At 46.3% G+C, this 19,456-nt stretch overlaps 1 protein-coding gene and 1 long non-coding RNA gene across 6 annotated transcripts in view; one reads left to right on the top strand and one right to left on the bottom strand.

Annotated features, from left to right (window-relative positions):
* PLS3 (plastin 3) overlaps positions 1–19,456 on the bottom strand; it is a 49,735-nt gene that overhangs the window by 18,258 nt on the left and 12,021 nt on the right. For 4 of the 5 annotated variants that reach the window (XM_084534397.1, XM_084534400.1, XM_084534398.1 and 1 more), the window contains one exon: positions 2,691–2,777. In XM_084534397.1, the coding sequence (XP_084390523.1) occupies positions 2,691–2,757 (67 nt within the window). In that variant the 5' untranslated portion in view covers positions 2,758–2,777. Of the gene's footprint in view, positions 1–2,690; positions 2,778–12,482; positions 12,510–19,456 lie in introns of those variants that run through there. The other variant, XM_084534401.1, reaches the window with a different exon arrangement.
* LOC311443854 lies at positions 12,629–17,892 on the top strand. The gene is made up of 2 exons (XR_014697546.1): positions 12,629–12,764; positions 14,682–17,892. It is a non-coding gene; the product is annotated as an uncharacterized lncRNA (long non-coding RNA).

The following is a 19,456-nucleotide window of genomic DNA, read 5'->3' on the forward strand; positions in this document are numbered from 1 at the left end:
AGATGCTTATCACTGCTATTAGGATCAAGGAGGAGGAAGACAAATAAACAGAGCAAGTTTTCAGATTTTTTTCTGCCACACCTCTTCTGTGAAGTGCCACTGTTTGGCCAAGTGCAGCGACCAGTTCTGTGGAATGAATTCAGAGGTTAGCTGAGATTGGGAGCAAACAGCTAACCCCACTAACACAGGTTGTTTAAAGCACAGATAGTTATTATGTCCCCTCTAATAATTACTTTTGTCAGATGTTAAAATGTTTCTTCCACCCCTGCTGTTTATCACTTGGCTCACTTTCAGCAGCAATACCTGGTTATTGGATGCTGGGTGTTGCTTGCACAAGCTGCAGCTGACTTTACTGCTAGCCTTAAACCGCAGTTTCTCATCTGTGGACTGGACTGCTTCTAGCAAGCAGCAGGTAGCCTACGGACTTGCCTTTTGCTGCCAGAACAGCATACCAGATGCATGAGAGAGAGGGGATACCTGCAAGAGGCACAGAGAGCAAGAGGTGACAGAGTACACATTAGCAGACCTTAGGGACACCCTCTGACACTAGAAAGCTGACTATCTACCCAGTCGAGCTGCACACAGAGCAACTGATCAGACGCACATCCTCAAAGCCCTGTGAATCTACACTAGCAACAGCTGTTGTGGTAGGAGCGTTCCTGGCCAGAGCCGCAACTTGCCCCATATGAGAATTAAAGCAGGTCTCCAGGAAGCCAGCGCAGCCATGTACTGGAGCTTGCACATCACCTGGTGAGCAGAAATCACTCCATTAAGTGTTTCTTCCTCCCTCCCCACATCTCTCTTAAGATATCAAAGAAACCAGCTAGCTGAGTTTTACTATAACCATGCCTCATTGCATTCAAAGTTTTCCAGGTAGCTGGATTCTGAAGTGGAAGAAAAATCTCACTTTAAACGGCAGCCTCAGTCCACTGTTTTTTCACATTCACTGGAGACACCATTAGAAGTTCCCAGAGGAAGCCAGTCATATCATTAGCAGGCAATTATATAGCCCAGGGCAAAGATGGCTCCTTTAGGCAAGAATTAAAGGACCAAGAGCATTAAAAATGCTCTTGACAGGCACAGGCCCTCCCACAGCAGTGTCTGTGAACTGTGCCATGCCTAAAGCACACAAAACAGAAGGCAGATAAAAAAACTAGTAGATCTCATCACACTTGTGGGTACATACTAATGGCTAATTATCACATTTTTTAATACGTAAGTTTTGACATTTCTTTTATATTGGTAAACTGAACAGGGACAGCAGAACAAGCTGGTTTCTTGAAACAAATTACTATCTGACTTGAGTTTCCCACTGTTTTCAGTGCAACGGCAGACAGCCAACCTAACCTCAATAATTTCCCTACACACTAGTGACAAAAAGCCACTCCATCCAGCCAAATGAATCATTTAAAATTTATCCAAGGACAGAGCAGGCTGCCCACACCCATGTCTCAAAGTCTGCAATTAGAGGTTCATTACACAGCTAGAAGCAGGATGGTTACTCACCTGCCTCTGTGCCAGCTGACTTCCACCTGCTGGAAAAGTCTGGGACAAGAGCAAGATAGGAGAGGGAACTGCCTAAAACGCAACTTGCTTCATATCCTGACAGCAAATACTATTCTGTGAGAATTGGTTACCTTTGAAAGCTACTTTTTCCCCTACACGTTGTTAATTTAGAGCAAGCGAAACTTCTGTTCAGATGCGAGGCAGCTACTGATTCAGAGCAATAACCAGTGCTCAAGCATCATGGATGTGCAGCCAGGGAGATGAGCAGGGGCGGATCTGACCACTTGTGCAATGTGTTCTCATCCAGTGCCAGCCCCAGGCATGGTTCCCCAGCTGCAGGCACTGACCTCAGCCCACTGTCACCATCCTGCTGCCTCCCACCCCTCCCTGGCCTTTTTCTGATCCTCCTATAAGCCCTATCAGGAAACTAAACCAGCAGAAAAGTTTTCTCCATGATGTCACCTCTCTGCCCATTTAAGCTTCCTGAAGCAGCCTGCCAGGGGCTTGTGCAATGCCAATATAGGGGAGCAGGGAGGCAGGCGGAGGCAGCAGGTTGCAGCTTGGGCAACCGAGCATCACCAGCTGCGAGGGATGGAAGACCCAGGGAGAAACAGAGCCACCAGAGGGCACTGCACATGCACAGTGGCCACAAAGCATTTTATTATCACCGCAAGTTGCTCCGTAATGCCCAGGTATGCGGCCACTAATTAGGCTTCACCTATAAGGTTGCCAACCGTGGTGCCTCAAATGCACCTGCACAAACCAGAAATGTTGAGCCTACATTTGCCCTCTGCACAGCTAAGCCCCAACTGCCAAAGCCAACACCCTCAGGACCAAGCATTGTGCAAGCCCTGAAGTGCTGCCTGGGCCAAAGGAACACAATGTCTCTTGAGATATTTCTTCCACCATCAGCAGCCAGAGAAGCCCACCTGGAGCACCAAGGCAATGCTATCCACCAGTGCTCACTGGCAGCCACACTGCCCACATCCTTTCCTATGTGCTCCTTGGCTAGAAGTGACATACCAGAAGTAACAAGACTGCTAAGGGACTCCTGGGCATGAAGACAACCATGAGATAAGGCGACTGCCTGTGTCCTGCTGGCACCATTTTTCATGGGGCTGGGATAAGTCCTCTTCAAACATACAGCAGACAGGGACAAAAGTGACCTTCTCACTGCGACTTACCAACTTTGGCAAAGGCCTCCTTGAGTTCTTCCAGCTCATCTTTGGAGATTTGCGTGGTGATGGCCATCTCATGAATTTAGTGAGCACCTGAAGAGAGAAAAAGGACGCTATGTGAAACCAAGCTGCATTCAAACACGCACAGTTTTGAACAGCAGTACAGTAACAATCGGTAACAAGGTCACCGTACCTCTCAAAGTCACATTTATCTTTCCACCGAGAAAAACAGATGTGAAACTTGGAAGATCGGAAATGTGCTCCTTACCAAGTCAGAAATCCCATTAGCTTTGTTAATATTTAGCTCTCTATATTTATTTTACAGGCTGTGTTATTCTGCACACATTAAGGTACCCACTACAGGTACATGCTGTAGTTTGGAAAAAGTTCGTATCTCCAGGGATTTTCCACAGCTTTGACAGAACAGGTATCTACAATTAAAATATTAATACAATAGATACTGAATGCTCTGCCTGCCCATCTGCCCACTGACAGCGTGCAACTACCTAAACCAAATAAAGATTCTGAACCGTAGCTGAAAAAGGTCTTTTTCCACAAAATAGTATACCTGATATTGTTTGCCAAGAGGAAATCTGCTTTTCTACAACAAAACTCTTTGAATAAACACCGATTTCCCAGAGTCAGTCTCCCAATGGTATGCAAGGAATGGGGGCTGTTTGCACAGCCACTGACCCCATGCACACTCCTCAGCCAGGCATGCCAGGAACACTGCGAGCAAGTGCCCTACAGCCAACAACAGCCCCACACCAGCCATGAGCATGCCGAAACGCTGCGTTGATCAGACCAGCACAGCTTCAAGGGTGTTTAAAGAAGCAAAGGATGAGGCATGTATTTCCTGCCCCCGTATATCCTAATCTTACTTTCCAAGCTCTGATTAGGTGGCAGCCTGCTAGCCTAGAGAAGACGCATCACCAGAAAGATAGCGAAAGACCAGGGACCTGCCCATGCCCCCTTCCTATGACTTTTGTGACAGCAGTGTCAGATGATGTTGGCACTTTGACTGATACAAACAGGAGAGAGCAGTGATTCATTGGACATGCAAACAGGACAAACCCTGTGCAGTGGTCTCCTACAAAACTATAGGCATTGCTAACAGTGACCACATTCCAGTACACCCATTAGCTACACACTAGCTAAGGGTCTTTAAAAATGAGGATCTGGGCAGGCTCAATGCAACCTCCAGTGAGATTTGCAACCCAAGATTTTTCAACTTTTTGTTAGCTACAAAGTGGGAAAATAAAAGGCTTCCTCCTCTGCCTATGGGAACAGAAGCAGCCTACACCTCTGTGAGCAAAGGATGAAGGCTGATTTCAGGTTTACAGACCTTCAGAAGACAGGATCCTGAACGGGCTGGCTCACTGCTTACGCGACAACCCAGGCTTGGATTCATGAATACCTCTGCTCTGACTAGCAAACCTCTTGTCTGAAGCTCACAGCTGCTCTACAGCACTTGCTGGGTTAAGAACACAAGTTTGCCTATAGCTGTAAATATTCATTTTCTGTAATACTTCATTCAGTCTGGAAGGAGGGAAGTCATTAGAGATGAGAGCGATGGGCAGGTGTGGCACCCTGGGAAAACAGCACTGACAGGTGGCAGCAGAGAAAGGCAACAAGAAGTTGCATCACTGCAGAGCCATGTAGGAGAGCACATCAGACCCCAGCTCCGAGCATCTGCAGAGTTGCCAGCAGGTAGGACAAGATATTTAACAGTCAGCAAGAGCCACTGACAGCCAGACAACTGACTTCAGCCTTGGGTTCATACTACAAGAACAGGACAGAAGGAGGAATTGCTGCAAAGCTTGTTCAGGTTCACAGAGTAAAACAACACCATGGTAAATTTTTACAGTTGCTCCTCTCACTGCGTGCCCAATCCACCCGATCGGGACCTTCTCTGTTACCGAGCCAGCTCCTCTGTAGCACCCAACCAGCCTGGTCCTTGGGGCCTCCAAAACCAAAACCTGAGTGTTTGTTTTTTTTTTTTCCAGGGAATAAAGCAGTTGCTTGGCAACAAAGTCAGCTCTGAGCAAGTTCAGTGCACGGTACCAAAGGTGGATTTCACAACTGGCAGAAACACTCTGGTATCGAGATTGAAAGCAGTTTCGGCTACACATGGCATCACCTGACAGGCAGGAGAGGCTGAACTATAATACTAAAGATTCAGCCAAGCCACCCTCACTCATTCTTTTTTCCTAATCCTCGTTTGCTCCAATTCATTTTCAAACCATTAGGGTTTGAAAAATGAATTTCCAAAAACATCACTACCTATCCATTTCATTGGAATTTAACTTGCTGCTGTCTATCTCTACCATCCTTAACAACCAAAACCACTGTAAGCTGAGAGTTTTTTATTAAAGCTGCATTGTCTGACTATCAGAGAATTATCACACTCAGGATACGCCCTACTGTTGTTTGTGTGGGTTTTCACTGGAAAAAAAAAATCCAGTCTCTATGTTTTTCATCTTAGCAAGTCTATGAAAGATTTACCTCTGTTTTTATATCACTTTCTTCTTTCTATTTCTCAAGTTGAGAGGAGAAAGAGAGAACTTGAACCAAGAGAGAAAAAAAGCAGACACCTGACCTCATTATAGCTGTCTGAGAAGGGGAAAGTGTTATGATACAACAAAACAGTATTTGAAAAGGTTAGTGAGATGGAGACAGTTATAAGTAGACAGGGACAGTTAAGCTCCTAGAAGGATTTTATGGAGGTTTGTGGGTTTTCCATTTTGGTTGGTCCCCCCCTGCTTTCTCCCAGTGAAGAGGATTACACCTACATTTGGCACACTGGGTTGGAGAGCTCTTCAGATTTATTTTATTTTATTTTTTGTGTGTGTTGCTTAGTTGGTTTTTTGTTTGATTTTTTTTTTTTTTTAGTAGCTGAGTCAAGGGCATTCAGAATTGTGTTTTTCATTCAGACACATTTTTAAACAATTGGCTTTGTCTTCACGGACATAAAAGCCCTTTTATAACACTACACTAGTGATCACACATCAGCTGTCTCTCTCAAAGTCCTGGTGGAGACCCAGTACCGTGTCCCTCATGCCTCACCACGTCCCATCGACTTCTGCTGGGAGAAGAGCCTCTGTAGGGCACGCAATGATGGCCAGAGACAAACTCTGCTTAAAGACCCATTTTAGAGGAAGGAAGAGAGAAAGAGCAACAAGAGATGACAGAAGCTAGTGATCCCACGCTCATTACACACCCTGGTGACAGAAGGCCCATTCAATGTGCAATTGACCCATTCAGGTCAATGTGCATGGAAACAGAGCGTATAAGGAAGTAATTCCTGTTCAACATCCCTTCACTCCTGCCTGCATCCCTCCATCAGGAAAGAAGAGCAAGGGGGGCTCCCTGCTGCTGGGATGCATTAAAGCAGCTTCACAGAAGCACACAGCCAGCAGGCGTGCAGCCCATTTATGCGCTTTGAAGACCTCACTTTTTGCTGGAGATGAGAGCTGCTTTAAGTACATCTCAGGTTTTCTAATATCAACTCCCTTCCCAGATAGGAGCCGTATCAAGTTTCTGTGTAAACAAGCTTTGTAGCTTCTAAACACACCACAGTCAGTGCATCAGGGTCAGTTTATTTGCTCTCCAGACAGAACTGCAATACTGGCAGGTCAAATAAAGTTGCCCCAGCCCCTGTGTTTTCACAGCTGTAAGCCACCTGGAGATGAGCTGTGAGGATGCTCCATCAGAGGCATGCCTCTACTCTGGCACTCCACACTTGCAGTGCAGACATCAGACACAAGTTCCAGGAGCTCACCAGTACTTCTGGGTGGATTAACAGCTCAGACAGCAACTTAAGACACCCTGTCCACGCAAAAGGTCCCCAGACAGTCCCAGGAGGGAAGCACTGGAAACTGCAGCCTGTGCAGAGGATTGGTGGGAAGGAAAATAATTATAAAAAAAAAAACAAAAAACACAACACAAAACAGTAGTTTGCACATCCTAAAATGTGAAGGATTAATTCAATTTTAAAAAGAGACAGCAACCAAATATTTCCCGACAGCAAGTCAAACACTTCCAACAGAAACAGAGCTGGAATTTGCTTCTGATCCAAATGAAAGAATTTGCTTTTTTAGCAGCTCTGCACTAGTTTGAAAACTGAGCCACTCTGTCTTTCCCTGCCCCACCCCATTCTAATATCTTTACAACTGACTGATTATCAGTTTATTTACTCAAACAGGCAAACGCAGAGACACATTAAAGTGTCAACAAAAAGATATTAATATGTCCTTTTTCCATCCAATTTCAGGAAAAAAAGGAAGAAAGGAGATAGGACTTGTCTTGGAACAGTGACTCATCCAATGTATATTCCTCTTTTCAGAGGAACCTGTGGTTTTGCTGTCACTTCGTGACAAAGGCTCCAGACATGAGAAGGCAAGTCAGTCAGCATTAGCAAATTAAAAATACTTCAAAACTTGCATGCCTTTGACCACTAATCCAACAAATATGAGGATTGCTTTAGGAATAACGTACCAGACAGCCAGGCAGGCACTGGGTACACCCTGCAGCCCTCTGCAAGTGCCAGACCCTCTGGGCTTGCAGCACATGCAGCAGCCTCACTAGTTTGGAAGGAATCCTGGTGATTCAGCTGATATAGGATCTGGCCCCCAGGCTTCCTGTTGCTCACCATCGTCTTCCTCCCTGCTCTGCAGGCACGGCTGCAGCAGCAGAGGATGGTGTGGCCATCCATATTCCTATGCTTCCCAGTTCCCCCGGCTCATTTTGCAAGAAGTTTCAGCCAAAATACCCATCCTCAGCTTTATTTTACTGTGAACACAGCTCTCTTCATTCATGCATAGCACCAAGCAACTTACCTTAACAGACCAAGAAGCAACCCCATGGAGATTCAATTTTATAACTGAATTTATCTAAGCTCATCCAGTTGTTCTAATTGATTACCTCCCACCCCTCAGTTCTGCACCTTGCTCAGGACACTGCCTTCACATGCAGCACACCAAGTCCTTTCGATTTGTCTGTCTGTGCCCCACCAGCTGTCGTGCAGACACTCCCTGCATTGCAGAAGTACAAGAGACCACAGGCAGCAATTGCCACTGCATGGGACACCCTAAGGCTCTCTTCTTCCCTCCTCTGCACAAAGCTTACCTCCGGGTGCTGTTTAGTACATCTCAACAGCAGCAAGTGTCCCTTTAGCAGGTCTGCTTTTATTCTTTCAAATTCCCCTAACAGGCATGCTGGGAGAGACATGCTTCCCACTAAGTTTATTTTCATCTGGGAGCGGATGAAGAGACTTTGCTCCCATTGTTACACAACTCCCTGCCACTGTAGGGAAAAATCTGTCAAATCCATCAGGAGCAGAGATGCACTCTGGAGTTCAGCACCACCCTTGGCTTAACAGCAGCTCTCTCTGGATTTGGAGACATGTTTATGGGGCACCCACCTCCAGATACACACTTTCCTCCAACAGGTCCAGGTTAAAAAACAAACTTCTCCAAGCTAGATCTGGCAAGAATAATGCCAGAGAATTTTCTGCACAGCGCCTGGGCAGATGCCCAGCGCGGACCCATGTTGCACAGAAGCCAGGTCACTCCAGCTGTAAGTGAACAACTGGAGCAAGCTGGTTTTCCTGAACCTGGACAGCCTGATCCTTCAGTTTTTGCAAACTGGTCCAAGTCTTTTCTCTCCCTGCAGGATAGAACAAGATTCACTAGTTTCAATCCCCTTAAATCCTTTTAAAAATGACTGCTGAGCCCACCAGCCAATTCACATGCCTCAGACTCTCCAGCACTGCAAAGCAGACTTTCTAGAGTGCAGCCAAGCCCAGACAGGGTCAGCACCATTTGCACCCTGATCCAGAACAAGCTGCAGCTGGTACCCACAGGTAACCCAGATTCAGCATGATAAATTTCTACTTACAGCATCAAAATAGGAATTAGCCCCTCGCTAAAAGCCCAGGGAGCAGGAAAGCCACATCTTTCAGGACAGCATCTGAAATACTGAAAGCTGGGGAAACAACACAGAAATTTGCATGGATTTGAGTACACAAATTTCTGTGTATCAGACACAGACCAGCAGAAAGACAGCAAGAACCTGGTGATGCTCAACCACACGGCACCCAGACCTACACTCCTCCCTATAGGCTCCTGACATGAAAGACCAAGTGGGTCAGAAGGATGGTCAATGCAGGGGTCATGCTCATTTTCAAGGAGGACAGCAGCTGCCTCCCAGACCTCACCAACTTGCCTTTGCTCACCCCCACCACACCACAGGCTCCCAGCTACAGCACGCCAGCTGCCTCGCTGCCTCAAGTCCATTACAGTTATCTACAGAGCATTTGGAATCTGCAGGGCACAGTAGAAACCAGATAAAGAACTGCCTGAGGCACCAGTGAATCAGTCCTTCAAAGCCTGTTTGCCAAATGCTCCCCCAAAACGTTGCACTTATGTACACCTCTGTTTTTAGTAGGGCAGCTGCTCCAGAATTAGTGTACTTTCAAGACTGTAGCCCACTAGATCAGTTTAACTTGCTTTTGAATTTCAGTGATATGTTTGCATCAGAGGAAGTGGAATGATGTTCCCCAATAACTAGCTATTACAGCACAAAACAGGTAATCCTTTCAAGGCCTCTCAGGAAAGGTAAAGAAAACTCATTCTGCCTGGAACCTGCAAAAGCAAGAACAATTCATCAGAGTGAATTCAAACCTAAATGCAAAGGGGATGGCAGGGGTCATATGTCTGCTAATGGACTGAGACTCAGAAGGCTTTATTTTAAATTCCTGGCTCTGGCACAGAATAGTCATGCTAGCCTCTCAGGAAATTCTTATGCTCATAGTAATCCTTATTCTTGTGCAGTTCACCAAATAAAGCAGAGCATTAAACACTTCCTTCTGCCTATTCTGTTTCTTAGCCATAAAAGACTTTGAGGACCCACCTCTGAGCACCCATGCACAACTAAAAAAAAAGGCAGCCCTCATTTTATGATGGGACCCCCGGAGCAACAGTGGAAAAGCTAGCAGATTCCCCACCTGTATGAGCAAGGAGGTATAAGAATCACAAAGATGAATCAGTGCAAACTTCCTTTCAGAAAAGAATGGGATCTGCTTGCTGAGACCTGCAGTTTACCCCTGACATGCTTTAGGCATGTATCCTTCCATTTCCCAATATTCAGCCCTAACACAGCCCAGTTCCTTACAAAGGTGGCCTCAGACCTCAGGCTGTGCCCTGGCCCACAGCAGCTGTATAATGCTCTTCACAAATACAAGGGAGTCATAGCCACACAGCCCAGACCTTCCTCCATTCCCCCAGCACCTCCAGCCCCACTGTGCATGAGGGATGTGCCCACTGAGCACCGTGCTGGACATTGCTCCCTGGTCCAAAGACTTTCCTCCTCTAGAAAAGTCACGGCAGATGCTTGAGCCATCATATGACTTCTGTACCAGGTCCCTGCTTTTACCAAGGGCCATTGCAGCATCACAGACACCCAAACTGGGGTCCTCAGCCCCCAAAAGCTAAATGACACAGGAGCTTCTCCCACGTTTGGTAGGTAACAGCCACTACAGCTTCCATTCCCAGGCAGCACCTTTGCTTGGCAGGTGAAGTTGCTGATAAAAAAATATTCCATGATTAAAAGAAGTGTTACTCAGTCTGCCTGTTAGGCTTGCTGCCTGTCCAGGCAAAGAAATCAACCCAATCCCTAAATTAAATCACAGCACAGTCACTGCTTATTCCATGCCAGCAAACAAGCTTCCGCAAGCCAAACACCCAGTGTGACGTTGCTGATCCCCAGTGAACTGGACAATAGGGAGTTTCAGCAATTAATTTTGAGAGGGTGGGTTTTGTGCAGTCTTTCAAAAGGTACAGCCATGGTCAAGCGATTTTGCAGACTGTTTTATCAGCTTTGAAGTAAACAGCTGTCCTGAGACTGCACAGCCAGGACTGAAATCCCAGCAGCCCAGAGACTGCTGCCCATTGGGCAGATAATGAACATTCAGAGAAACATGACAGCGAATGCTGAAACTACAAACCATAGCTTGAACATGGGGCTATGTTTGTTTCAAAAGTCTTAAAAAAAATCAAAACAAAAAAACACACCAGGAATTTCGCCTAAGTGATCTCTTACTAGAAAGAGCTGCTGATAAAATGAGAAAAATCTTCTTCCATCCTTCCCCTGCTACTCATAATCTTGTTTTAAAAGTACTTGGGAGAAAGGGAAACAAGTCAAAGTAATTTGATTCATAGCAAGAAACAATGCTAGACTGTAATAAATCAGCTTTGCTGTATAGCTGTTCTAGTGGCTTTTGGAAGTAGAAAAAAATGTAAATTCAATGCTTATTTTCTCTAGAGTAGATGCTGAAGATCCTATCTACCCTTAACAAAAGCAGAAACATTAATCTCAAAGATTAATGTGAAAAGCCTGGAAGAGCAGAAGAGAACTGTTCTCTTTGCCTCCCAGGAGGTTGCCATGATAGTGAAATTCAGTTTACTCTGACAGCAGGGTGTTCCCTACACTTCTCCTCTAAAATGTAAATTACTACCGGGAGGAGAGAGAGGGAGCAAAGGTACCGAACTCACCAGTCACACACCTGTACTCACTCAGATCAGGCTAGCTCTGCTCTTGGATTTTGGACAAGCACTCATCTCTGTAAAACGCACCCAGATTAGCAGATCTCACAGCCAGGCAGGCTCTCCAAGATGTACCTAGCACTGATTTATCTCTCGGTCCCCATGCGTGGCTCTGCCGCCTCCTCCCTGGGTCCAGCAGCCCTGGCAGCACCCAGCACATGCAGGACAGAGGTGGAAGGGAATCAGCTCTGTGCTCTACGCAGCACCTGGCCTTACCCCACCTTCAGGAGGATGGGACAGTCCTCCAGCAGACAAAGTCACTCCTCAAAGCCAAATGTTTTATAAAAGAAATGCCAGGTAAGAGTAAAATCAAGCTTAATGATACCTCAGAGCAACACATTCATTATAAACAAAACCAGGTAATGAAGAAGCAACTCTAGATATGTTTTACAGGTAAAGATTTTCCAATATGTTAAGTCCACATTTTCCCATCACAAAGAATTCAGCTTTCCAAAAGGTACTTAGTATGCTCGTGTGCTTGGGGTACAGAAGTATTTTAGTCAGCATTTGGAGACGGTCAGTCCCAGCATCAAGCACAGACCGTCTGCCAGAAAACATAGCAGGCGAGATAAACTCGTCAGTTTGGAAACAAACTGCTGCCAACCTGCAATGCCACATGCCACTTCCCGTCTGAGCTCAGCAGCCCAGAGCCCAGCCTCTCCTGGAAGTTAAGTAGCCACCAAAGCCAGCAGCCAACAGCAATTTCCCCAAAGTATTCAAAGCTCCTCACTTTCTGCAAGACAAACGTTTAAATATTTAAGGCTAACATGCAAGTTTAAGCAGTTCTGTTGTTTCAAAGTCTGGTGCAGACTACGGCTGGGAAAGACGTGCCCCAGACAGAGATTTCTGGGAAGACACACCCTCAGCACTCGCTCAGAAACAAAATACTCCTCGATGCAAAGTCTGTCACAGCACCTCTGCTCTGTTCGCACGTGCAGTTCAGCCAGGTACACAGATAAACAACGATTTTAGATCAGATTAAAACTCACAATTCATCTTCTTGATTCCGACTAGAACTATTTTATCCGCTACAGCGCTAGCAGTCGCTATACATTTGGCAGAGGATAAACCACTAAAGAAAAGCAACACAAGCAGTCGCAGGACAGCAAGCTCCCGGCGTGTGCTGGCGGCTCGGCAGCCAGGTGCCCAAGCAGCAGTGCAGCTCTGGCGCCAGCCCGCAGAGAGCCTCCCTTACCTCGCCTCCTCTCCCGGCAGCAGCAACTCATGCGAGCGCGGCAGCGTCTCCCACGCCCACAGCACGGAGCTGGAAGCCCAGCACTGCTGCCGCCCGCCCACCCACCGCCCAATGGGCGCTTGCCCTGCGCTGTGGGCAGGCGCTGCCCGAGATCCACAGAGTGGCACAGAGCATCCCATAAACAGACAAGGAGGAAGGGGGCACCCCCTGCCCCTAACTGGCTTTTGTTCCTTTAGTGCCCGGCACCTGGGAGCAGAAGGCACTAAGACATGAAGCTTTTAGGTAAGCAAAATATCGTATTTTATACATACATATACGTATGTACATATGCATATACGTATGTATATACATACATACATATACGTACCTCTTATATACATATGTGTACATATTAAATGTATGCATATAATTTATACAAAGGTATAAAGCTTTTTATAAAGCTTTTAGGTAAGCAAATAATTTTCTTTATATATTTTTCTTATATATTTGTATATGAAGAAAATATAAAATTGTGTGCATTTATGTGTATGTTCTTATTCTTATATTTTATATAAAAATCTTTATAGCTTAGTATAAATTATATACATGCATTACATATATATGCACAAATACACACATACATATATTAATATATACTCATCACTAAAAAATTTATCGTTATTTTTACAGATTAGTCTCAGCTTGTCCAGTCAAATAGCAACACAGAGCTTGTATTTTGCTCGAAGCACTTATTTTGTGGAAAGCTTTAAGACCACCAGAAGTTTACAGAGCGATGAGAAGCCAGATCTGTTTGGTCTCAGCCCATATTCAGTAGGATGGTGCCTATTTCACCCCACTGTTTCTCCAAACAAAACCAAAACAACAAAAAACCCACAACCAAATAAAATACCCAACAATAAAGACAAAACCAAAACAAACAACAAAACAAACAGATGTGGTCTAAATGGGTGGTAAATACCAAGTTGAGAGCTGGTACACATAGCAATATATTGCATTACCTCAACAATAAATCCCAGTCTGCTCCAGAGGAAAATACAGACATCTGCTACCAACCAAAAAGACAAGCAACAGAAATGCACACTTTTTTTTTTTAGCTGATCCAACATACAGGAACAGAATAAATCACCAAAAAAGGTTAAGTGAGATTTTCCAACTACGTATTTCAGGATTTTCCTTCCCTGATAAATCCACAATGCCTGAGCCCTCCTATAGTGAAAAGGAGAGAACATCACTTACCAATAAGCAGAATACTTGAATTAGTAAAGAATTTGAAGAACTCGTGACCATTAGAAAAATTAAAAATACTTGACCAATAGGCTCATTGTTTTTCTTTCCTTTTTTTTTTTTTAAAAATTACATCAGCCAGGGAAGTGAGTCACTGCCTGGTCCCATTTCTTGGGCATCACCTTAAAATTTAGCTTCCAGCTGTAAAGTTTCAAAAGAGGTTTTTTAAAAAAAAAAAAAAAAAACAAAACAAAAACCCAACCCCAAACCCACAACCTGCCAGCTTCCTCAGGATGGTAAATATAATGAAAACCAAAATAGAGTTTTTTAAGCCGAGAACTGCAGCTGCAACTTAGAAAGAAAGAAGTTGGCTTGAAAAGCACTTTTGCACTCCACTGGGATCAGGTTGCCTGTACATCAGATGGGATTTGGGAAGAGCAGCTTCAACGCTGCTCTGACTTGCATCAGCAGCTGGGCTCAGCTTCGAGTTGGTCCCTGGGTGTAGGGAGTTTGTCTGACCCACAACAGCAAAAAAAAAAACCTGAAGTCCTGGGGCAACCACGCAACATAAAGTGAATATATTAATTTCAGGAAGTTTAGTCCTTCTCCGTTCTTGTTTTATGTGCAAACATACCACAGAATAAAAACTCACACTGAGTTTTAGGAAGTTTTAGGCTTTGGGGCTTTACTGGTCTTAGAGACAACATGCAAAAACTCAGTTCCCAAACTAGACTGTGATTTCTTCCGTGACAGCTCTGTCCTTGCTCCTTCATGGCTTGATAGGAGCAATGCCTGATCTGGGGAGGGGAAAGAAAAATCTCCTCCCCTTGCCTCTGGCAAGAGCATTGCTGGGAGAGAAAAGCAGCACCTGCAGGTTTGTAGGTGTCAGACCCACACGCTACAGAGGCAGATAACTAAAAGCCACCAGCAGCCAATGGAGCTTTAAACCTCTACTTATTCACTTTTCTTTTCCAGGTAGGAGTAATGCACCCTATGGGGCTGCTAGCTGCCACTGTTCCCTTTGCCGAGGAGGGAAAGGGCACCGCCACCCACTGTCCTCAGCCAACACAGATGCTCAGTGGCTCCATGGTGAGAAGTCGAAGTTGCGCTCACAGGGTGTGCGTGAAACACACCCATCCTCCACATTTGTAGAGGATCGGCAGCAGCCAGTTGTTCTGCAGCTTTAAAAGCACTCAGCTCTCTAAATATCTCCAAACCCAGCCTTGTTGGTGCAACCTGCAATTACACACAAACCCAAAATAGTGCCTCGGCAGCGCCAGCACCACTCCTCACCGTGGCACGCCCCAGCACAGCTCCCCGCCACTCCCAGCCCGCTTCCTCCAGTGTGGCTGGGCAAACACAGCTCCCCATGTGCTTCCAAAATAGGAGTTTTACAATCAGCCCACTGCACCAGCGTATTTTCCTCTTCCTCCCTAAGAAAGCCTTTTAGGGAAGCACAGGATATGCCTGAGGTGCTCTGATCAGGTGACAAAGCATCCGCTCTCCTGCGCAAAGTGGAAAGCACCCGTGCAGCAAGGGGTGCACACGGGATGAGGAGCCCTTCCTTCATCACTGTCAGCAACCCAGGAGCACACATCTCATTGCAGAGGAACCTGACCACAACACACCAAAAGAAAAATCAACCATCCTCTCATTAAAATATGTGGCTGGAGCAAGAGGATTCATTAAGTTGAAGACCTTCCTCCCCTCCTCCCCCGGTTGGTTTGCCGACAGTACTTGTGTCCAGAAGGGATGCAGAGAGGCACGAATTGTACCAGGACCACAGACCGAAACCCACACACAGGAAGGAGGACAGTGGTGCTGTCAGGGTCAACAGCAAAAGACGTCACCAGCAGCAAAAACGCCCTTGAATTGCAGGGAGGTGCTGACACACCGGGGACAGGATCCCTCCAGCGCATCGTTGCGCAAGGACGCGTCTCCTCCCCGGCTCCCGCTGCCAAGTTTCACTGGGAGGCCACTAACACGTATTTGCCCTCCAGAAGTTACTCAGAGAGAGTTGCAGGAGCAGCCACTGCCTGCCAGGTGATGAGGCAACAGAGGGAGTAGCCCCAGAGTCACCTCTCCCCTCTCTTCTTCTCTTCCCTCACCCCCTGCCCTGGTAATGCTCTGGGGAAGCAAGGAATGGTACCACGTGGCAACCTTCAGCTACAGCAGACTGGGTGACCCCACAGCTCTCCCCAGCAAGCACCACCACCTGCTCCTGGACACCAGGCTCTCCAGCCCCCTCCAGAAGAACCCTTTTCTAGCCCTAGCTAGCAATGTCAAGAGATGCTATGGTAATACAGGTAGCTATACAAGAACCACCAACCACTTCTGGGGAAGTATTTTGAATGAGGGCACCTCCACCTCCTGCTTCAAAAAGCAGTTTGCTGGGCTCCACTCTGCCATCCAGGTGATGTAGGACATGGTGCACCCTCCTTCCCAGCACCTCTATGTTACACCAGTCCAGCAGAGCATTGACACCCACTAATGGCCCCTTCTGCACTGCCATGATCCTCACACGCACCCACCCAGTGATGTTGCACCTGCTGCCCCTGCTCTTGCCACCCTGCAGGCTGCCAGGGGCAGCAAACGCAGCTCAGCCTCCTGCCCCAGCCTGGCCCTCGCCTGCTCTGGTGCTGTAGGGGTGTGGTGCGAGCTGGGGAAACAGGAGGACAAGTAACAAGTGACAGGAAAGGCCAGGATTATTCAAGAGAAACTTTTCAGCCTCGGTTACCTGCCCTGCAGCAGTACACTCACACATCTTGCATTCTTTGTCTTGTTACCACTGAACAACTGCTCAGCGAACCAAGCATTTTCAAGAGCATCCCCTTCCTTCAAAAGAGAGGGAGGAGAAAGGGCAAAAAGAGTATCCAGTTGGAAGAGTAGCCACGTAACCTATATAGTTTATTCTACCAAGCAGAAAACACTACACTTTGCAAGTCAGGGGGCTCTGGAGAGCAAAGTTGATGGTCAACCACCTTCTCATTTGGACTGGGATCAGCGACCATTTACTAAGCACCATATTCTCCCCTTCCCCAGTTCTGTCCATTCTCTTTCAAAGACAAAGATTTTAATGAAGTTATGCAGAGATGGACAGAAGCACTCTCTCTTGTGCTTTTCAAACACAAACAGGTTTTATGCGCTTCTTGCATTCACCTTCAGATGCTGACCAACTGCGAAGTACATTTCACCAAGTAAACATCTGTAGAAGGACTTGACAACCAAGGAGCAAGTATTTGACCTTATCTCTTCGATTTATTAGTCTCTTTAAAGAAGAAAAAAAAATCTGTCTTTGAGAGATTTCCCCCTTAAAAGCTTTTTGAGCTACTCTTTCAACAAGTCTGTCACCAGGAAGAAAGCAAGACATTAGTCAGGCTCATGCTTATTTAATAAAAACCTGCATATGCAGTAGGGTCTGAAAGTTTGTCTTTATTTTTAAAATGCTTGCAAACTAGAGTGTGATTTTGCAGTGTAAAATCCATCTGAGGACTTGCCCAATCTACCCTGTGCTCCAGCAGAGCTCAGCACACTAATTAACTAACTAGCTCTTCACAGCTTAGAGCAGGGGGTCATGCAATCACCAGAGAAGTCAGCAAGTATGCCCAGACCACTGTGGAAAGGATATCTCATGTCTTACTATTTCATAAGGAAATCAGAGGCTCCACTGATGTCAGCTTCAGGAAATGAGCCACAAGCAGATGATGCCGGAAGAAGGCTTTATTTAGTACTGACTCACCCACTTTATTAAATTCTAAAGACAGAGGTGGGTGTGGAGAGGGGATACATGGAGGGAGGAGGAAAAAAAAAAAAAACAAAAAAAACCCACGAGTTATTCCCTTGAGATCATGGGCAACAGGGACTACAGGGTTTTGTTTTGTTTGTGAAACGAGACTACAGATGAGCTGTGAACACTTTCTGCACTGTCACTGCAAAAAGCTTCTCGTATCTGCTGTGTTTCACAGGCAGCAGCCAACACCCACGAAGTTTCAGGGGTGGGTGGTACCATGGGTCCCACAGGCCTGAGCAGGGGCACCTTCCCATCCTTTCTGCAACATCTTTGAGCCAGAGCAGAGGCAAGAGAAAGGAACCTGGACCAGAGAATCTTTTTAAGCCAGTTTTGCACCTCCACCTGACCCACCACAAAGTGCACCTTGCACCTGTCATGGGTTGTAATAAATTGGCTCCAATGAAAAGCTTTTTCTTTGGGTGATTACAATGGCATGAGACGAAGGCTGATAAGGACTGAAGCATGTAGAGAGGAGACCTTGGCACAGCAGAACTACAGCCAGGCAGGGCAGGCATCAGTGCGTGCTGCCATCCACAGGCCACCACGTTCACCCCCTCCTCAGTCCCAGCTCGCTGTGGGGTCAGCACATTGAGGGATGGGCAGAGCAGAGAGAGACCAGCCCTGTACTGCGCCCCAGCTGCACCAGCTTAGCCACACCATGGACCAAGCCACTGCAGAAAGGAAAAGGACAGGGAGGCGAGCGGTCTGCCAGGAGGGTCTTGAAGGCACAAACATCTCTCAGTTGAAATGCCAGGGCTGCCCATCCTTTGTGTGGCTCAGGCATTCCTCTGCTCACCTAAGGAGTGTCCAGAAGAATACCCACATTAAGTCACCATTCAAGAAGACGATGTTTTACACTGGAATCACACTGTTACAGAACACAAAACTGCCCAAACAGAAGGTTTCTAGACAGAAGAGCTGTTCTGATCCCTTTTCTGGCAATGCCCAATTTAGTCACATTTACAATTGACACATATCAAGTGTCCACGTGAAGTTTATTCCATGAGGATACAGTCCAAGTCACGTCGCAAAACCTGCAGTGTAATAGAAGTGTAGCTCTTTATAGTGGGGTCTTGACATGCAGGGAAAAAAAAAAAAAAAAGGAACTTTTAAAAAATACAAAGGAAAAGTTTTTTTCTGCAGATGGAACCACAATACAAACTGCAGATTTGTTCACAAGAAGTTAATTCAAGTCTGACATAAGCCTTGTTACCTCCCATCAGTAATGAACATTGCACAGTCTGAGTGGCGGCAGTGTCTCTGTAAACTTTCCAGCTACTCAGACCAGGCTTTTCCAAGGAAAGGACCCACTTATCTAACACTAAAACATAGGCACTATTACAAAGCCAAGCACTCTGCCTCATTTTGATTTGAGAAGCCTACAGCAAATGAGCCATCTCTAATACCAAGTAGAACCAGTGACTTGTCTACAGAAGCAGCTCATTAGGCTACTAAGCAGAAGGCAAATTGGTATAATCTTCAAAATAAGATTACAACAGCAAAAAGGATGTGGCTCTCAAAATAAATCTGTGGACTGTAGCAAGCCTGGCAATTATGCAGAACCAGAGGTCAGGAACTGCGTAACATCTTCCACCTATACGTGAGATGAGGTTACACCACTTTGGTCACAGCCTGCTCAGACCAGTAAGCAGAATTTTGGTCAGCTGTTGACCACTGTCCAGACCAGTCTGCTGCAGAATGATCCTGGCTAGCAGTGGGGCTCTGGGATACAGCCACTGGGTGGCTCTTCAGTCCCACACAACTCATCTGTGGGTCACCTACCACCATTAAAAAGGTTTCACCACTGAGGAGTCAGGGCAATGGTGGTGCAATCACAGACCAATCTGGGAAGCAGTCACACACTCAGCCCAGCCCACCAGGACCTTTAGGGAGACACTGGTATCTCACCCAGGCATCCTGTCAGATGCTGGAGGTAGCTAAGAGCCATGAGACTTGAAGA

This window comes from Aythya ferina (genome assembly GCF_964211825.1).
Source record: "Aythya ferina genome assembly, chromosome: 13".
In the NCBI taxonomy this organism is placed as follows: Eukaryota; Metazoa; Chordata; class Aves; order Anseriformes; family Anatidae; genus Aythya; species Aythya ferina.